Source organism: Danio rerio, chromosome 11, assembly GCF_049306965.1.
Source record: "Danio rerio strain Tuebingen ecotype United States chromosome 11, GRCz12tu, whole genome shotgun sequence".
In the NCBI taxonomy this organism is placed as follows: Eukaryota; Metazoa; Chordata; class Actinopteri; order Cypriniformes; family Danionidae; genus Danio; species Danio rerio.
In genome coordinates this window covers 30542396-30560415 of record NC_133186.1, presented here as the reverse complement: position 1 = coordinate 30560415, position 18020 = coordinate 30542396, and the positions used below count along the sequence as shown (strand labels likewise).

At 35.0% G+C, this 18020-nt stretch overlaps 1 protein-coding gene across 5 annotated transcripts in view; it reads right to left on the bottom strand.

Annotated features, from left to right (window-relative positions):
- lrrc38b (leucine rich repeat containing 38b) overlaps positions 1 to 15777 on the bottom strand; it is a 76867-nt gene extending 61090 nt beyond the window's left edge. For 2 of the 5 annotated variants that reach the window (XM_073916820.1, XM_073916822.1), the window contains exons 1-6: positions 15514 to 15777; positions 11863 to 12080; positions 11492 to 11633; positions 11181 to 11342; positions 9254 to 9311; positions 8409 to 8475 (exon numbers count right to left, since the gene is read on the bottom strand). Coding sequence is in view for 3 of the 5 variants with exons in the window: in XM_073916822.1 (XP_073772923.1) it covers positions 8409 to 8475; positions 9254 to 9286 (100 nt within the window). In the remaining 2 variants the exon portion in view is untranslated. Of the gene's footprint in view, positions 1 to 8408; positions 8476 to 9253; positions 9312 to 11180; positions 11343 to 11491; positions 11634 to 11862; positions 12087 to 15513 lie in introns of those variants that run through there. The other 3 variants (XM_073916821.1, XM_073916819.1, XM_009306099.5) reach the window with 3 other exon arrangements.
- Positions 15778 to 18020: the final 2243 nt, after the last annotated feature.

Below are 18020 nucleotides of genomic sequence, written 5' to 3'. Positions count from 1 at the left end.
GGGCTGTTACTTAAATGAGTTGTCAAAATCTTCTAGGGGAACACAGAATTTTCATCTGAAGTAGTATTTAAATGCATGCACATACTGCTAATGCAGCATAGAGGTGGGATAAAAGCATTTGCATAGCATTATTTTAATGGTGATTTTGCAACGTAAATATATAATGATACTTTCACACATGAAACTGAACTGCCAGTAGATGACATTGTTGTAAATGTTTCTTCTTTTTGAATCACAGATTCTTTAAGGAATGAAGAACAAGTACTGTCAGTATTTTACCCATTATCAAACACTGCTTACATTAACTTTTTTAAAACTAGAAGGACTATTGCAGATGTTTAGTTGTACTATTTATTTACTGCCATTTTAATCAGGCTACATGTCTGGTTGGAAAAGTAAAATTCTCTGTCATTTCCCCTATACAAAAGATAAACTTCAACTAGTCAACTGGTAAACTCCAGATCCTTTTTTCGGTTATAAACAGCATGCTCTATCCTTATTTTGCACCAGTATGTAAAACAGCTAAGAACCGTAGAACTTCAGAATGATCCAGGTTTCAATGGCAAAACCAGTGTATCTGGTGCTTTGAAGTTGCAATAGTGATCAGCTCCATCTACTGGTGATTAACAGACACCACATGACTAAAGTTTCCCGGTGAGTCCTTTTGCTCAGCCTCTAGTGCAGTGGTGGGCAAACTCGGTCCTGGAGGGCCGGTGTCCTGCACAGTTTAGCTCCAACTCTAATCAAACACACCTGCTTATAGATTTCTAGTGATCTTGAAGACACTGATTAGTTTGTTCAGGTGTGTTTGAATAGTGTTGGAACAAAACTCTGCAGGGACACCGGCCCTCAAGGATCAAGTCTGCCCATCCTTGCTCTAGTGCCATGTTTAAAATAGCATTACTTTGCTGTTTTGAATGCACCAGGCAAAATATGTCCAAAGAATACTACATCAGGGAGAAAAAAGGCAGGAAACCATAAAAACCACAAGCCACAGATGAGACCATTGTATTGGTTGGTGCATGACAACAGCATGTGTTGTGTTTTTGTTGTTATCTTTTCTGTTTTTTCCTGAACTGCTGAACTTGGTAAAAACACATTGAATGTGTTTACATCCATGTTCATAACTGAACTATGCTTCATAATTTGACTAAGAGTGTGGTCATGTAGAAGTGGTAACCTATTTTCTTCTATTGGAGTAAGGCTAAAAATGGCTAAAGCATAAACTAATCCTCACAGCTAGACTTTTGCCACTTATGCTAATTTCACCCAAAATGTAAATGCATCAACCTGCGTTCTTTCCACTTATTAAACTGTGAATATGTAATGTGTGACAGGAGCATGACTTTACTGTAGATTTAGGTGCTTCCAGACATGGGCAAACATTTTTTTGCAGCACAATATACCACAAAATAAGACACAGATTTCGGCAGGTTTCACCAAGTTAAATTTGAGACTTTTTAAGACCTTTTTAAGACCATTATGAAGGACTTTTTAGAGTTATACAAGGCTAAATGATAATAATTTTTTTTTTTCGAAAATCCCAGTTGGAAAGGATTTTCACTTGCCCTATCAAAAAATTATTAGAATTTAAAACATTTAATAATACAATAATTATAATTCAATAATAAGAAATATAGGTCAGGTCAGTTTCCTCAGCAGTAAATAAATGGGGAACTTTTAAACAAATGTTGCTGTAAAAAAGTAATTAAAACATGATGGTTAAAAAGAGTTAAAAATGCTATTTTTAAATAAAAAGTGTCATTAAGCCGAGGTTTGTTGGTGATTATATGAGAGGTAATGGTCAGATTGGGATAATATAATATAAAGAGGAAAATTAAGACCAAAAGATTTAAGACATACAACACAATATTTCAGTATATTTAAGACTTTTTAAGGCCTTAAATTTAAAATATTTTTTAAGTTTAGGACATTTTACACTTTTTAAGACCCTGCGGATACCCTGCAGACACTTTTTTTGACCCAAACACATTTAAATGTGTTCTCATCATGTGCAACAGAAGCAGAGGAGTTACAATAAAAATGCAGCATCTTGAGCAAATTTGAGTCATATAAACGTGCTCACTGTGTTAGGGGATAGTTCACACAGAAATTAAAATTCTGGCATCATTAATTCACCCTTGTCATTTTATTCTAAACACAAAGGAGTATAATTTGAAAAATGTTGGAAACCTGCAACCATTGACTTCCAGAGTATTTGATTTTTTTTTTTTTTTTTTTTGTACTGTGGATGTCAATGGTTACAAATTTTCAAAATTTTTCCAAATATCTTCTTTTGCGTTTAACAGAAGCAAAATAATCAATTTGGAGCACAGCTAGGGTGTTAAATGATGGCATATTTTGTTATTTTTGAGTGAACTATCCCTTTAATGCGTTTATGATAACCTGAAAGTGCTCTCTCTGATCTACTGTATAATAAGCTATAATGAGTTCCTATGAATAGTCAGATTTGGCAGTTGTAGTGTGAGTTTGGAGCCCAGTTTAACTTCAGAGAAGCTGGCACAGGATGGCGTGGCTGTGAGGGATCTGGCACTGTGCTTTCCAGCAGTGCCAGCAGATCCTCCAAACAGACTCACTGCTCTCCTAATGCAGGACAGAGAGGCTTTCAGCTGTACAGGACATCTTACATCACACGCTCACTGATGTGCCTGTTTGTACCCTTTAAGGACATACTTCTGTTCCTAGTTAGTGTTTATCAATTAAACATCTGCATGGCTTATGTAGATTAGTATTTTCACTTCATTAATCAATGTTGGTGATTTATTATTTATGAATAAAGAATTGCATTTTTACATTTAATTTATTGTATAAAATTAGCTATACTTTAGGCATTTTATTTAGCTCCATTTTTATTTAATATAATATGATATAATTTAATTAATAAAATTATTGTATTATATTATATTATATTATATTATATTATATTATATTATATTATATTATATTATATTATATTATATTATATTATATTATATTATATTATATTATATTATATTATATTATATCTGGTGACAAAACTGCTAATATTTTATAAACAAAATGGCATGTAATATTCAGCTGACATAATTAACATATTTTCTTAGCATCTCTTCTCACTAGACAAAAAAAATATATATATTTTTCCCTCATTTACCCTAAAAACTGCTCCTATTTTGTGCTGTACAATCTCCTAGAGCGCAGCCACTTATGCGTTTCACAATCTAAAAGCTCCATAATACTGTGTGTGTGTCCTATTGATGGGGCCAAAAGGTCAACTAAAGAGATGCCTTGAAAGAATGACATCATTAACATGCCGCCACCAGCCAAGCGGGCAGAGGGCAGGCAGGGTGGCAGCTGCGGGGTACAAGCCAGAAATAAACCAGAAATGGAAATCTCCTGCTCTATCTTTCTCCTCTCTATCACCACTCTCAATGCAAGAGTGACTTCACTGATTTAAACAAATCGCCTTTAGCGGCAGTGAGATATAAGCTCACAAATACCACTTATGAATGTAATCTATAACAAACGACCTTGGTGACACAACAGTCAAATGCACCTTAATTCCATGAAATGAGCTAAATCATGATGATGACTTGGAAGAAAATGTAAATTATGTTTCCATTAAATAATTTCCCTTAAGCCATAAAGTAGTAAAGTAAGATAATAATTAAATTGAAAAAATTAAAACTAATAGTTATCATCATACTTCTATTATCTACTGTCGAAGTCAAAATTATTAAACCCCCTGAATTATTTTTTTTCCCCCAATTCTGTTGAATGGAGAGAAGATTTTTTTTTCAACATATTTATAAATACAATAATTTCAATAACTCATTTCTGGTGACTGATTTATGTTTTCTTTGCCATAATGACAGTAAATATTATTTGACTAGATATTTTTCAAGACACTTCTAGACAGCTTAAAGTGACATTTAAAAGCTTAACTAGGTTAATTAGGTTAACTAGACAGGTTAGGGTAATTAGGCAAGTTATTTCTATAACGATGGTTTGTTCTGTAGACTATTAAAAAAATGAAAACTGCTTTTATTCTAGCCAAAATAAAACAAATAAGACTTTCTCCAGAGAAAAAACATTATCAGACATACTGTGAACATTTCCTTGCTCTGTTAAACATCATTTGGGAAATATTTTAAAAAGAAAAAAAATTCAAAGGGGGGCTTTTTCTGACTGTATTTGATTGAATCATCAAGAATTGTACGAATTTTTTTCTAAAATTTTATACGCAGGTGATGTTTACTTTAATTAAATTAATGCACTAATCTGCATACATTTCTAAACACAAAAATGTAAATCTACAGTGGATGAAGTCCAAGTTTTTTCACATATTATTGGCCCTATCTAATGTGCCGTAGAGCGACTCAACTGACTCTTTAAGGGAATGGCAAATGAGACTTGGTTTAATGCACGTTATGCTCAAAGCACACCTATTACTCATTCAGAGAATAAGCTCAACCCTGTTAGATCATGCGTTGGGGCGCAAATCGTATTTTTCCATCCTTAAAAGAGCAAAAACAGATTCAGACACGCCCTTTTGCGCCATGCGTTTTAGACTTTGCACCTTCATCATTAAAATAGAGCCCTAAGTCAAATTTATATAGGGGATTTTGGGAATCTCTTTTCATAACTCCACAATTAAAAGATAATCCTGCAAACAGATAGAGAGCAGATAAATATCCTTTTACATTTTGAATGATAAAATGTTGTACATAATCAAGCAAATCAAGTGTGATCATACCAACAAAACTGTAAAGTTTAATGTATTCTGTCAGCAGCCAAAGAAAACCTATAACTTTAGAGCTTTATTAACATGAGGTTTATAGCTCATTTTAAGAACAAATTGTTATTGTAACTGAAATCTACAGGTAAAAATGAATGCAATTAAAATAAAAACAATAACTTGGGTGTATTTTGGATGTTTTCTTTACACTAATACTGAAAAAAAATCACTGAAAAAAGCAAAAAAAGAACAAAATCTCAAAATGTGCATGTGCATCCTTGCCTGTAATGTCTCGCCTTAAATTCAGCTAGTCTGAAATCAGCTCTAGGACACCCTGGCATGTCGGTTGCCACAGAGATAAGTCTGCCTTGTGTCAGATGTGACGTAGAGCACTGCGATTTAGTATTCTGCTCTCTCTTTACACGGTAGTAAAGTATCCTGCTCAGGGAAGAGAGGCCACGTGATACGCACATCAAGTCAGTCTCTTTCAGAAAGGACACACGCAGACTTTTATCCCTGTTACATCAGAGATGTCCTCTCGTCTCGGAGAGAGACACCAAAGATGTCCATTCAGCTTGCTGATAGGCAGTGGCTGAAAGGATGGGCTGTCAGTCATGGTGACTAAGCTGCTGTACACTTGATGAAAAATGTGACATTTGAGTGGTGTTTGATACCTTCTCACTGCACTATGACAGAAGCAACATTACCCTTGTGCAGAAAACCATTTTTCCAGGATAACACCAGACTTTTTAGACATTTCCATTAAACATAAAATAATGAACAGATTAATCTGGTTTAGAGGGGAAAAAAGCTCAAGATATGTATGCAGAAAGTCATTTAATTAATTAGCTGGAGGAACAAAATAAGATTTGTACCATTATTTTTAATTCTAGGGCAGCACGATTATAGCCAACCAATTATCATCATAATTTTGCTCCAAAATTAGATTTTTAATTTATAGAATCATTGCACTTTCGTGTAAAAACTAGTCTACTTATTTGCACTCATTTGCAAGGTTTAGTTTAGATTATTTGTAAAAATTTAAGAATAAAATGTTTGAATACATTATATATTGATAATGGTGGGCTGCATTGTCAACCAATTGTAAATTATAGGCTATACATTATGACATTAACACTAGCCAGCCCACCAAATGTGGGAAGATTTCAGCTGTGGCGGGTTAGACAGGTTGAATATAATTTTTAAATTGCCAGAGCTGCCTCGTCTCTAAAGATTAGAATGTTAGTTTAAGACCGTTTGTCAATATGTGTGAAAATTTGCTCTTAGAACCGAGAAGCAGCACGATTTTTTAACTATTCGTGTGAGCAAAAAAAGCAGGTGCAATGATTAGGTGCAAGTTGAGACAAGGGCGATCCACTGTAACTGACTCTGAGTAAACTGAGTGAGTGACTAGCCGCGTTTCCAATATCGCGCCTAAAGCGAGCGAGCCAGGACGAGCCAAGGCCAGTCGCGTTTCCTTTTTCGGCCCATTGAATACCTTGGGCCAAAGAGGGCAAACTTGGGCTTCGGGGCAGAGTGAAAGGAGAGGCGGACACAGTTTTCCGATCGCACATGAGTATGTGACAAACAAATAAATAAATAAGAGACAGAAAACATCATTGGCTGGGGGTCTTTTTGCGTATGATCGCCCTTATGTTTACCTTTTAAACATAAGGCTGTTGCATAAAATAATGAAGTAGTTTTAATTTATGAGTGACATTCTTTGCTGCATCCTCCTTGATGTTTTAATAACGCATAATAATCTTTACACCATATTAAAGACACAGCAGAAAGTAAAGGTTTTCAAGAGTTTTTGTCAAGTTTAAAAGGTGTGTTTCTGCGAGTTTAGATGCCTGTCTGTGTGTGTGTGAGACAGAGGAAAAGTGCACTACCTTCACATCTCTGTTGATGCCGCGCAGCTTTTTTCTTTTTGTTATTTATTTTGGAGATAATACACAGGATGAATACAACAGAAAGACTTTAAAAAATTTTTTAAAAAAAGTAGGCTCAAAACAATAGTGTAATATCTTCATAAATAGCCTAAGCTATATTGAAATAATTTAAAGGATTACAAATATTGTATATAATAAAATCGCATTAAATAAATAAACCAATATAAAACTAACAAAAGCTAAACCAATTTAAGTAAATAAAATAGCCTACATAAATCAAACTGTTTTAAAGCCATATTAAACTGGCCAGATTTTTAGATATTTTCTAAAAACAATAAACACCGAAGAAGGTTTGAAATATTATTTATTAAGTATTTGGATACGATGATAATAATCAAATCATGCAAATCACCTATTAAGTGTCATATAGCCTATAGGGACAAATGAATGTTTCAGGTCTTTTCTGAGCATTCTGCTGAATGTTTGATGGCGTCTATCTAAACAAGGATGTTATAAAATACATTTTCTTTTTTCTTTTCATTTTTCTGTCTTTATTAACAGAGAATTTTTATGGTTTTATATTATGGACTGGTGCGCTCACTGCGCTGGGTCCCTCTGTTAGTGGCGAGATCACTCAATTTCGATGCCAACAGTCGGTCGTTGAGTAAATGAATATGATGAATGAGAACACACAGGTATGTGCGTATAGACATATAATATACTGCTGTACAGTAACGGGTCATTTGTTTGTTTCGGATGTCTGTATTTGAATGGTTTCGTGATGATGTGATGGTGTGCTTTATCTGCCGGACTCCCGTTGAAGTGGGCGGGTTGTGTAACGTTTTGATTCGGGGGAACGTTCTGGGGGCGGGGTTACTACTAGCCCGACTGTGGACACGCGACATGATTTCGGCCTCACCATTCAACCTCCCGGGTGATAGCCCCAGCCCGGCCCGATTAAAGCCCTGGCTCGCACTGGCCCGACAGTGGGAATGCGGCCACTGACTGAGTGACTCTATCAGAAACAGACTTTTCTCGAGTTTGACAAACCTGCTATTTTGAAATGAAAACCCAGAGTTTCTAATTTCGGGATTAACATACTCTCAGTTTTCACTTAACCTTCTTTCTGAAATGGGGCCCAGGAGTGCCCAATCCTTTTCCTAGAGATCTACCACCTGCAGAGTTCAGCTGCAACCTTAATTAAACGCACCTGTCTTTAATTACTAAGTACTCCTTCAGACCCTACTTAGTTGGTTTAGTTGTTTTGATCAGGGTTGGAGCTGAACTCTGCAAAAGTAGTATACGCTAAGTATACGCTAGATTTGCAATCCTGAATTTAAGTTATTAATTTATACTCAGTGGAAACATAAGACCAGTATGTCTTATATACACACTGTTGACAATAAATCTAGACCAGCCCATTGTTGGTAAATATGCACAATCTTTCAAGCAAAATTAGCAATGTTTGCCCTAACCGGGTGGCAGTTTAGCGTATGTCTATTAATATTTGCATTATTTCCACTAACTTAAGTGCTATTTCAGCATTTAAATTAGTCTGCAATAATGACAATAACCTCACCAGTAATTCTGTCATAATAATCAGCATGATTGTGTCAACTCTGTAATTAAAATTTATGCTTGTAAATCAAGCATAAATTTACCTGACACCCTGAAAGAAAATATTTTAAACTTCACGATTAATATGATCAAACTCCTACCAGCAGGCATAAATTTGACAAATAATAATAATGTTATTGTAGATGTGCCTTTACACGTACCTGCAGATGTATGGTGTCTCCTGTGAGCTGTTAGTGTGGATTCAGGCAGCTGCTGTAGGAACAGGCCCTGGTAGTGCGAGACACAAAAACAGCCTGTGAGGGCGAGAACGCACTGATATGTGACAGCCATTTTACTGTTGAAAGGAAGAGCACAGCTGTGTGCTCTCAGATAAGTCCGGTGAAACAGAGATGACACTGAGATTTCATGCTCTGTGGGATTCTGAGATTTCAACTTGTATCAGATTGCACTGAATCTCCAGATTTCACTTGAATAAAACTACTTTTTATCCCAGTAAGTGCTGTTTCAACCAAAACAATGATGTTCAATGCTTGTGCTTTAATCTTTATTGGGAAACGTGAAACATCCTTAAGTTATACACAATTACATTAGAAGCTTACACAATGTGATGTTACATTTAAGACAGGCAAATATTAACATATGTTTAACACATCTTCAAAAAAAAGTTAATACTAAGTGACTTGAATTTTTTGTGACAAACTTCTGCGGTCATTTTATTTATTTTCAAGAGTTCACACTTAGCTTGTTTGGCATGCTGCTGCTGGCCATAAGATCTTCGAGCTCATAGGATCCTTGATCCCAGGGCTTCCTCCCATTTGCAGGGCGAGAGGGGAGTTTGAGCTGAGGTAGATCTCGAGATTTATTATTAGGTGGATTAGCCACCTGTGTCACTCCCAAATTAATAAATTGTTTTGAATGAATTGGTTGAGAGAATAATTTAGTGACTTGCCAATGAACAACTTTTAATCTAATATATATTACTGAGTGATTGAATCAGTAAAAAAAATCAAGTTTGAGTTGTGAATATGACTTTTCACAAACCTACTGTGCAATTCCTGGAACTTAAATCCATAACCATGTTAGTGGTTGTCCAATCAGCTGAACTACAAAAACACAAGAAAAGCTTTGGGTTAAAAGACAATATGCCTTTTGTCTCACTTTAATGCACAAAACATGATGTTTTTTTTACTCCAAATTGCTACAAATCAGTATGAACACAATGTCATTCGTGTCATAGTATTGAGATTTATTTCAGCTACAACACATACAGTTTTTCTTGATTGCTTTGATGCAGCCATCAACTGAAACTCCACATTTTCAAAACAGTTAACGCACAGGCCTAAACAGGTACTCATGGTCAAAATGAAATATTTTGCTTGCAAAAGGCTCTAACTGTGCCAAAACATTTTAAACATGCAACAAAAACTAATTTTGCCTTCAAACAACCCACATTGCAAACAAGTACATGAGCTCTTTCAATCAAGCATTACACAACGGACTAAAAAATACAGAACTCAGTGTGAATCAGTGCACCATTGCTTGACATTTTAGCCTATTACCAGTGCCGTTTGTTGTCATAATGTAGGCAGTGTCAAATTTTCCTTTTTGCAAAGAATTGAATCCAGAATAAATTAAAATTGTATTGATTCCATTACATTTTTTCAAACTGCAGCTGAAAACTGAAATACTGTAAAAAATAAAATAAAATAAAAATAACCCAATTAAATATTGTAAATATTGCAGCAAACATATGTAAACCAAAACAAAGAAAAATCTATAAGTACTATAAGACATAGCTACTATTGACCTCCTCCATCCATGCTGGTAGAGATCAATATAGACCTACCACCTTTTTTTATCAGGTTTGCTGACTGATTGCTAATTGAAGATTTGTGTGAAGGAGTATCTAACCGGTGCTTTAGAGATTTCAAACTGATCTTGAAGGTTTCTAATAGTTAGGAATAGTTTCTGTTTGGTTACCAGCTAAAACAATAGAGTTTGGACTGCTTAGATGATATACAGTCAAAGTCAAAATTATTTGCTCCCATTGGATTTTTTTCCTTTTCTATTTGTAAATATTTCACAAATTAACAGAGCAAGGAAATTTTCACAGTATGTCTGATAATATTTTGTCTTCTGTAGAAAGTCTTACTTGTTTAATTTCAACTAGAATAAAAGCAGATTGAAATTTTATGAACACTTTTAAAGACAAAATTACTAGCCCTTTTAAGCTAATTTTTTTAATTGATAGTCTACAGAACAAACCATCATTATACAATAATTTGCCTAATTACCCTAACCTTCAAGTTACCTAATTAACCTATTTAAGCCTTTAAATGTCACTAAGCTGTATAGAAGTGTCTTGAAAAATATCTAGTAAAATATTATTTACTGTCACCATGGCAAAGATAAAATAAATCAGTTATTAGAGATTGGTTATTAAAACTTTTATGATTAGAAATGTGTTGAAAAAAATCTTCTTTTCATTAAACAGAAATTTTAGGATAAAAAAAATAAACAGGGGGGCTAATAATTCTGACTTCAACTGTATGCGTTAACTGTTTTGAAAAATGTTGGGAAAAATATATCATCCCAATGAGAAAGGGGTTACACATTTGCAAGACATGTCTTCTGATCTGCTGGGATAGTGATAAGGAAAATGAACTGGATCCTAGTTTCTTTAAAAAGGTCAAAGCAAACACGAAAAACTGTAATATAGTACAATACATTAGGTAAATGCAACACAATCTCACGGCAATTCGTAACTTTTTCATTTAGTGGCTAATTCGTATGAATTCGTACGATCTAATTCGTACAATTTAGTACGATTTGCTTATCCCCCAATGATGGTTGGGGTTAGGGGTGGGGTCAGGTGCCACGCCTCCTTTTTAAAATCGTACCATTTCGTACGACTGAACTCGTACGAATTCATACGAATTAGCCACTAAACTGGCAAAACGTAAAATACTTACGTTTTCTCGTGAGATCAGGCTGGTAAATGATATTAGCTGGCAATAGTTTTTTGTCCTGAAAGTCATTCCCGACCTGCTGGCTGTGCTTCCTAAATGAATCACCGTTTTGAGCAATCAGTTAAAAGAATGATTCAATGACTCGCTTTGCCACCTGCTCTGTTCCTGTATGAAACAACATTTTGAACAAATCAGCTGACAGAATCGTTAACTGAAGCACTTTTTAATAGCCACTTGTGTTGTTCCTAAATGAATAAATGTGTTGATCAAATCAGTAGAAAGAATGATTTAGTGTATTGCTTATTAACAGCTACCTGTTAATATAATGTGGAAACACTGAGCGATTTAATCAGAAACAAAAATCGAAGTACTGCTGTATATAGGGCTTTCTGCTGACTTATACAATGCAATTCCTGGAACTCAAATCCATAACCTTGTGGAAGTTTTCCCAAACAGCTGCAAATACACAAGAAAAGGCTTTGAGCTACAAAATAATGCTTTCTCTCCTCCTTTAAGCCACAAAACATGATGTTTACACTCTAAAAACCTACAAATCAACAAGAAAACATTGTCACTCGTCATTTTATTGTGATTTATTTCAGCTATAAAACAACATACAGTTCTATACATTAGCTAAAGGTTATTAGCCGGTAATGATTTTTTTGTCCCGAAAGTCATTCCTGACCTGCTGGCTGTGCTGTCTGAGGGGACATGGTGCTGTAAGGTGCTCACAAATCCAGTGTTGTCCTCATAACTTCCCTGACCAATTGGCTCGGCGGTCTTTGCCAAATGACTCAGCTGTCCCCTCCGGAGTCCAGCCCATCGCTCTGGCAGAATAATGCCACAGATAACAGCTCCAACAGGGGCCATTCCTCTGTTGAAGACACTTGGCCATCATTCACACTGGGAGAAAAGAAGGACACAGAAAAGATGATTTGAAGGAGGAGAGTGGATGGATTTGCCCTTCATCAACATAAAGCTGATTAGCATAAGAGGGATTCTGGGTGTTGTGGAAGTTTTTGGGATTGATGGATGAGGGGAGGATTGTGACTGAGGCGAGGAAAAGACCTCATCTCAACAGTCCACCTATCTGGAATCAATTCAACTTGTTCAGGGTGTCGTGTTGACACACAGCTTCTGTTTTGTGCACATTCAGCAGATAAACTGGAACACTGCATTAAAAATTCAAGAACCAAACTAAATATAACAGTTTACATCACAACTGATATTTTCAATATCTCTAAAGAAAATGCAAAGGAAAGCATGGGTCTGCTTTGTGTGGTATTGGTTTAAATTTTAAAGTAAACTCTATATGATTAATGTCCAGTTTGCGAATATTATTTTTGTAGGTCAAACTAAACCAAAAGAAGACATGTGTTTTAGTCAACAATGCAAGATATTTTTTAGTGAGAGAATGCTGCCATCTGCTGGTCAAAGAACTACACACGTATTTCAAACAGTTTGACTACCTTTTAATATGAAATCAAAAGAATCTTTTCAGAATCCCTATGAATTATTCAATGAACATTACAAGGAACATCAAATCTTCAACATTTGTTTGAAAAGTCTTGCAATAACATAAAAACATTATAGGCAGGGTACAAAATGCAAACATTGCAAAAGTAAGTTTTTTTTTTTTTAGGAAAATTATCAGAATTTATTTATTAGTTTATTTATTATATCAATACAACTTATGCAATTATTTTTGTCTTTACTTTTTATAGTGCATATGTTGTCTTTGTTTTAATAAGTATGTGCCTTATTTGCAGTGGTGTAAAGTAACAAACTATACACTTAAATTACTGTAAATAAAGTTTTTTCTTAGGAATTGTAATTTACTAAGCAGTGTTAAAAATGTGCACTTTTACTTTCCCTTAGTAGATTTTAGTGCTGTGCTGTACTTTTACTCCACTACTTTCCTTCAACCTCTAGTCACTACTTTATTTTTTCTTTATGGGGATTAGAAAAATCTGTTCTGTGATTCCTGTCCAATCAAATCGCACATAGAAGGTAAATCACATCATAATGAACTACCTTAAAACATGGGTCATTTATAATTCCAGAAAACAGTTTGGAAGCATTAAGAGTCCAAGAAAATGTCCAAAAGTTTACACGCACTGACCCAGAGACTGTTTAGATGCATGTCACTGATGAAAAGATGACAGATGTTTACTATAGGATGACTGAAATGGCCTTAATCACCCAGCTGGCACAAGACATCAACATGACGTTGGATTGACGTTGTACCCTAACGTCGTAGGGACTTTGCATTTTGTTTGGAAACTAAAATCGGGTTGACATCAGAACCCAATGTCAGGCCAACCTCAATATCCAACATTCAATCAACCAAATATCAGTGTCTAATGAGGTAGCTTGACATTGTATGGACATTACCACTATGACCTCTATCAGACGTTGGGTTTTGGTTGCCATACCTGATGAATAAATGTCAGTATTTGACATCAATATGACGTTGGTTTAAGATGTTTGCTCGACGTTAGATTTTGGTCACTTTCTAACACAACCTAAAATCAACCAAACTTCAACGTTATTTGATGTCGTTCGTGAACATCAACATAACGTTGTCCTTGGAAACTGGCTAGACATTGAATTTTGGTCACTTGACGTCACAACCTAAATCTAACCTAACATTAACATCTTATGGTACTGTGTGCCTGCTGGGCAGTAACTACATGCACTACAGAATGTTACGTTTACACACATCCACAAATTACATGTAAATCAATCAACTTTTTACAGCGAAATGCTCACTACTCTTGAGTACTTTTAAAATGATTACTTTTTACTCATACTTTGAGTAATATTTACCCCAGATACTTTTACTCTACTTACACTACATTTTTAGGCAAGTAATGGTACTTTTACTTAAGTATGATTTTTCAATACTCTTTCCACCACTGCTTATTTGTATAAGCTTTGTTTTGCTATAATTTTGAGTAAACACATACACTACCAGTCAGAAGTCTGGGATTAGTAGTGTATTCCTTATTAATCCTTATTTTATTTTTAAGAAAATATTTTTCCAAGTTTCACGATGGCTGCATTTATTCGTTCAAAATACAGTAACAAACTTTGTGAAATTTTTTTAAAATAATTGTTTTATATGTTGGCGACAATGTGGCTTAGTGGTTAGCACTGTCACCTCACAGCAAGAAAGTCGCTGGTTTAAGTCCCAGATGGGTCAGTTGGCATTTCTGTGTGGCGTTGTTTGCATGTTTTCCCTGTGTTCATGTGGGTTTGCGGCTGGTGTGCGTGTGTAAATGTAAGAGTGTATGGGTGTTTCCCAGTGTTGGGTTGCGGCTGGAAGGGCATTCGCTGTGTAAAACATATGCTGGATAAGTTGGCAGTTCATTCTGCTGTGGCAACCCCTGATTAATAAAGGGACTAAGCTGAAAAGAAAAAGAATGAATGATACATGAAAATACTTACATGCACATTATTTGATATTTATTTTTAAGCATGATGCTTACTATGCATATGCATGCTATAAAAACTTTGGGTTTTCATTTTAAAATATACTTCAGTCACTTTTATAGCTGCTTTACTGAACTAAACAGAAAAATAAAAGAATCAATTTGTCCATCTTTGTTTCTCTCTCTTTAAATCTGTCAAGCATTATAACAGAGAGATTTCAAAACAGTCTATATTTTACCTGTCCAGCCAAATAAAATAATATAAATAATGTTGTGCCCCAGGCGTCACGGTGGTGCAGTGGGTAACACGATTGCCTCACAGCAAAAAGGCCGCTGGTTTGAGCCTTGGCTGGTTCAGTTGGCATTTCTGTTTCACCCCGTGTTTGTGTGGGTTTCTTCTGGGTGCTCCGGTTTCCCACACAAGTCCAAAGACATATGGTTCAGGTGAATTGGGTAAGCTAAATTGGCCGTACTGTGTGTATGTGGATGAGTGTGTATAGATGTTTCCCAGTGATGGATTGCAGCTGGAAGGGCATCCACTGCATAAAACAAATGCTGGATAATTTGGTGGTTCATTCCGCGGTGGTGACCCCTGATTAATAAAGGGACTAAGCCAAAAAGAAAATGAATGAATGTTGAAGGCTTAGCAAAAGAGCCTACATGCTATCTGATAGTGTGTGGTTTATTTTGACCAACAGATGGCGCTGCTGCTCAATATACGGTTTCCAATTCATTTTATTCAAGTAGGCCAATAAAATGTTTTGAGTGTTGATGGTTAGCACGACGCGTCAAGCTTAGATTAGAAATCACATATTAAAAATATATACGTAACAAACAAATATTCACAAACAGAACGCAAATAAACCCGTCGCGCTCTTTTAATCAGCCCAGATGTAACTTACTCACAAATCATCACAAGATGGCGACAGAGTCCTTTTGTCATGTCACGTTTTTGCTCTCGGTTTCTTTTTCTTTTTCAGAGAGACAGATGGCATAACGAAAACAGTTTGGTGTTAGAGAAGTCTGTAATGAAGCTGCAGGGCACTTGTGCTGTGAGAACATCAGAAACGCGTCAAAGACCGCACGAGTCAGTCGCTTTGTTTGGATTTTTTGTTCGGCGAGTGTGCGCATGTTGAAGTTCCCGACGCCCCAGAGTTCACAGTGTTAAGTAGGTCAAACCCAGCAGGTCAGACGTGACGCGTTCGCCTCTAGAGGAGAATATCGTTCAGTCATTCTGCAGTTCACGGAGTTAAATAGGTCAGTCGCAGCAGGTCACATATACAAGCATGTCGAGCGTGGACAAATGTGTTCTCTGAAGTGTGCTGAGTGTTTCTGTGTCCTGTAACTTATTAAAAAATTATTTTCATACCGCCATAGTGCAATTAAATTAGATGCGGGTTAAGGGTTGTCACATAGCCTTAAATGTATTCATCGTTTTATTATTAGAGCAATTCCGTGCAAATGTCATCCTTGCTATGAATTTTTTTTTTCACAAAAATACGGAAACAGTTTCTGTTTTTTTTTTTTTTTTTTTTTGTGTAAGCAGGTATTTTACAATAGAAATACTCAAAATGCATTTGGCAATGTTTTCAAACTATATTTGATTTACCAAGTCACACAAGTGGCAATTTTACATCTGTCACATCCATAACGCAGATGTCACATCCATAACGTCACTTTTTTAAAATTTAGAAATGTGAAAATATTAAATAAAATAAAACCAATCATTTTAGCTTAATAGAGAGCCAACTTGTATCCTTTAGCATTGTTTGGGTTGTGCAGTTTAATTCACAGAATTTCTACAAAGTATGTATACTGTAATCTCGTTGACTTTTCTGTCACATAACGCATGCTTATTTTCCACATTACAAAGCATGTTTACAGAAAAATATTTTTCTGGTCTCTTAACTGTGGTGAGTTTTTCTGGAAAATATAAACAAAATTTTCAATGTAAGTCGCCATGCTTTTATGCGAATTTATGTTTTGAGTTTTCACTGCAAATATCACATCCATAACGCTGGAATTGCTCATTATTATTATTATTATTATTTTATTATTATTATTATTTATATGAGCAATTCCACGCCAATGCTAACAATTCCATGAAAAAAATAAAGTTTTCACCAAAATAGTGAAACCCTTTCTAGTTTTTTTTTGCATGGGTTTGTATTTTTCAGTAGCCTACTAGAAAAAAATATGTAACAAATGTATCTGCCGTTGTTTTCAAACAATTATATTTGATTTACCAAAGTCACACAAGTGCCAATTGCACATTTGTCACATCTAGAACAGAGAGATGTCACATCCATAACGAAGATTTTCCCTCATAAATGCAAACATGTCAAATCAATCATGTTTGTTCTGCAGTGAGCCAACTCGATTAGCATTTCGAACTTGCGATTAGCATTATTTTTGTGGGTTGTGCAGTTTAATTCACAGAATTTCTACAAAGTATGTTGTATGCTGCAAACTCACATACTTTTTTGGTCACATCCATAATTCATGAGTATTTATTTTCCTCATTTAAAAAATGTTTTAAGGCCCATAGCCAGCCTGGTGAAAGGGCTGGGTCTTTTTTTCTCAAAAAGTGGGCCTTTTTGCAGTTATTCGCCTTAAATACCACATTTAAAGCACTTGTTTTAGCTGTATTCGCTTGTTGGTGGTCATCATAACCACACTTTTTAATATACCAAATACTTCCTAATAATTTAGAATAAAGAAATATGAATTAATACTTTTAAAATACAAACTTATTACATCATATATCACCAAAAAAATAGGAATATGTTAACATCTCAAATTAAAAGCAAATAACAAACACTAAACTTTTCTCAGTTAGAATTGGGCTATTTGAATAAAAAATATAATTATAACATAAAAATAATGATGATGACAATAATAATAATGCTAATAATAATAATAATATGGAGCTTCATGGTTTTTCTTATAAAAAAGTAAAATTTGATAAATCATAGATAACAACAACTCTAATTAGTGTTTAAATCAATTGTGATATGGGCCGCTTTTGGTGCTCACAGCCTTTATTGTTTAGATTTTGTGTCAAGAATAAGTCTTTAAGAATAAGATTTAGAATAAAAGTGACCTGTAAAATGTTTTCTCTATTTAATAACAAAATGAGTAGCGAAAAGTAGCGAAAGATGACTTCATTTGGTCTTACAACCTTTTTAATGTTTTTTTTTCTCTCCAAAATTCATGATGGCATAGCAGACAAAATAAGCTAAATAAGTTAATGTATGGGATAAATTCTGGACCTTTGTCAGTGAGGTGTTTCAAACCCCCCTAGCTACTAGGCAGGCCTGTGTTTACAGATTGACATTTGTCTGATCCCATTGTCTAACAACTGTGGTTAGTAGTTTTGTAAGATATAAACAGATGTTTCAATATAATG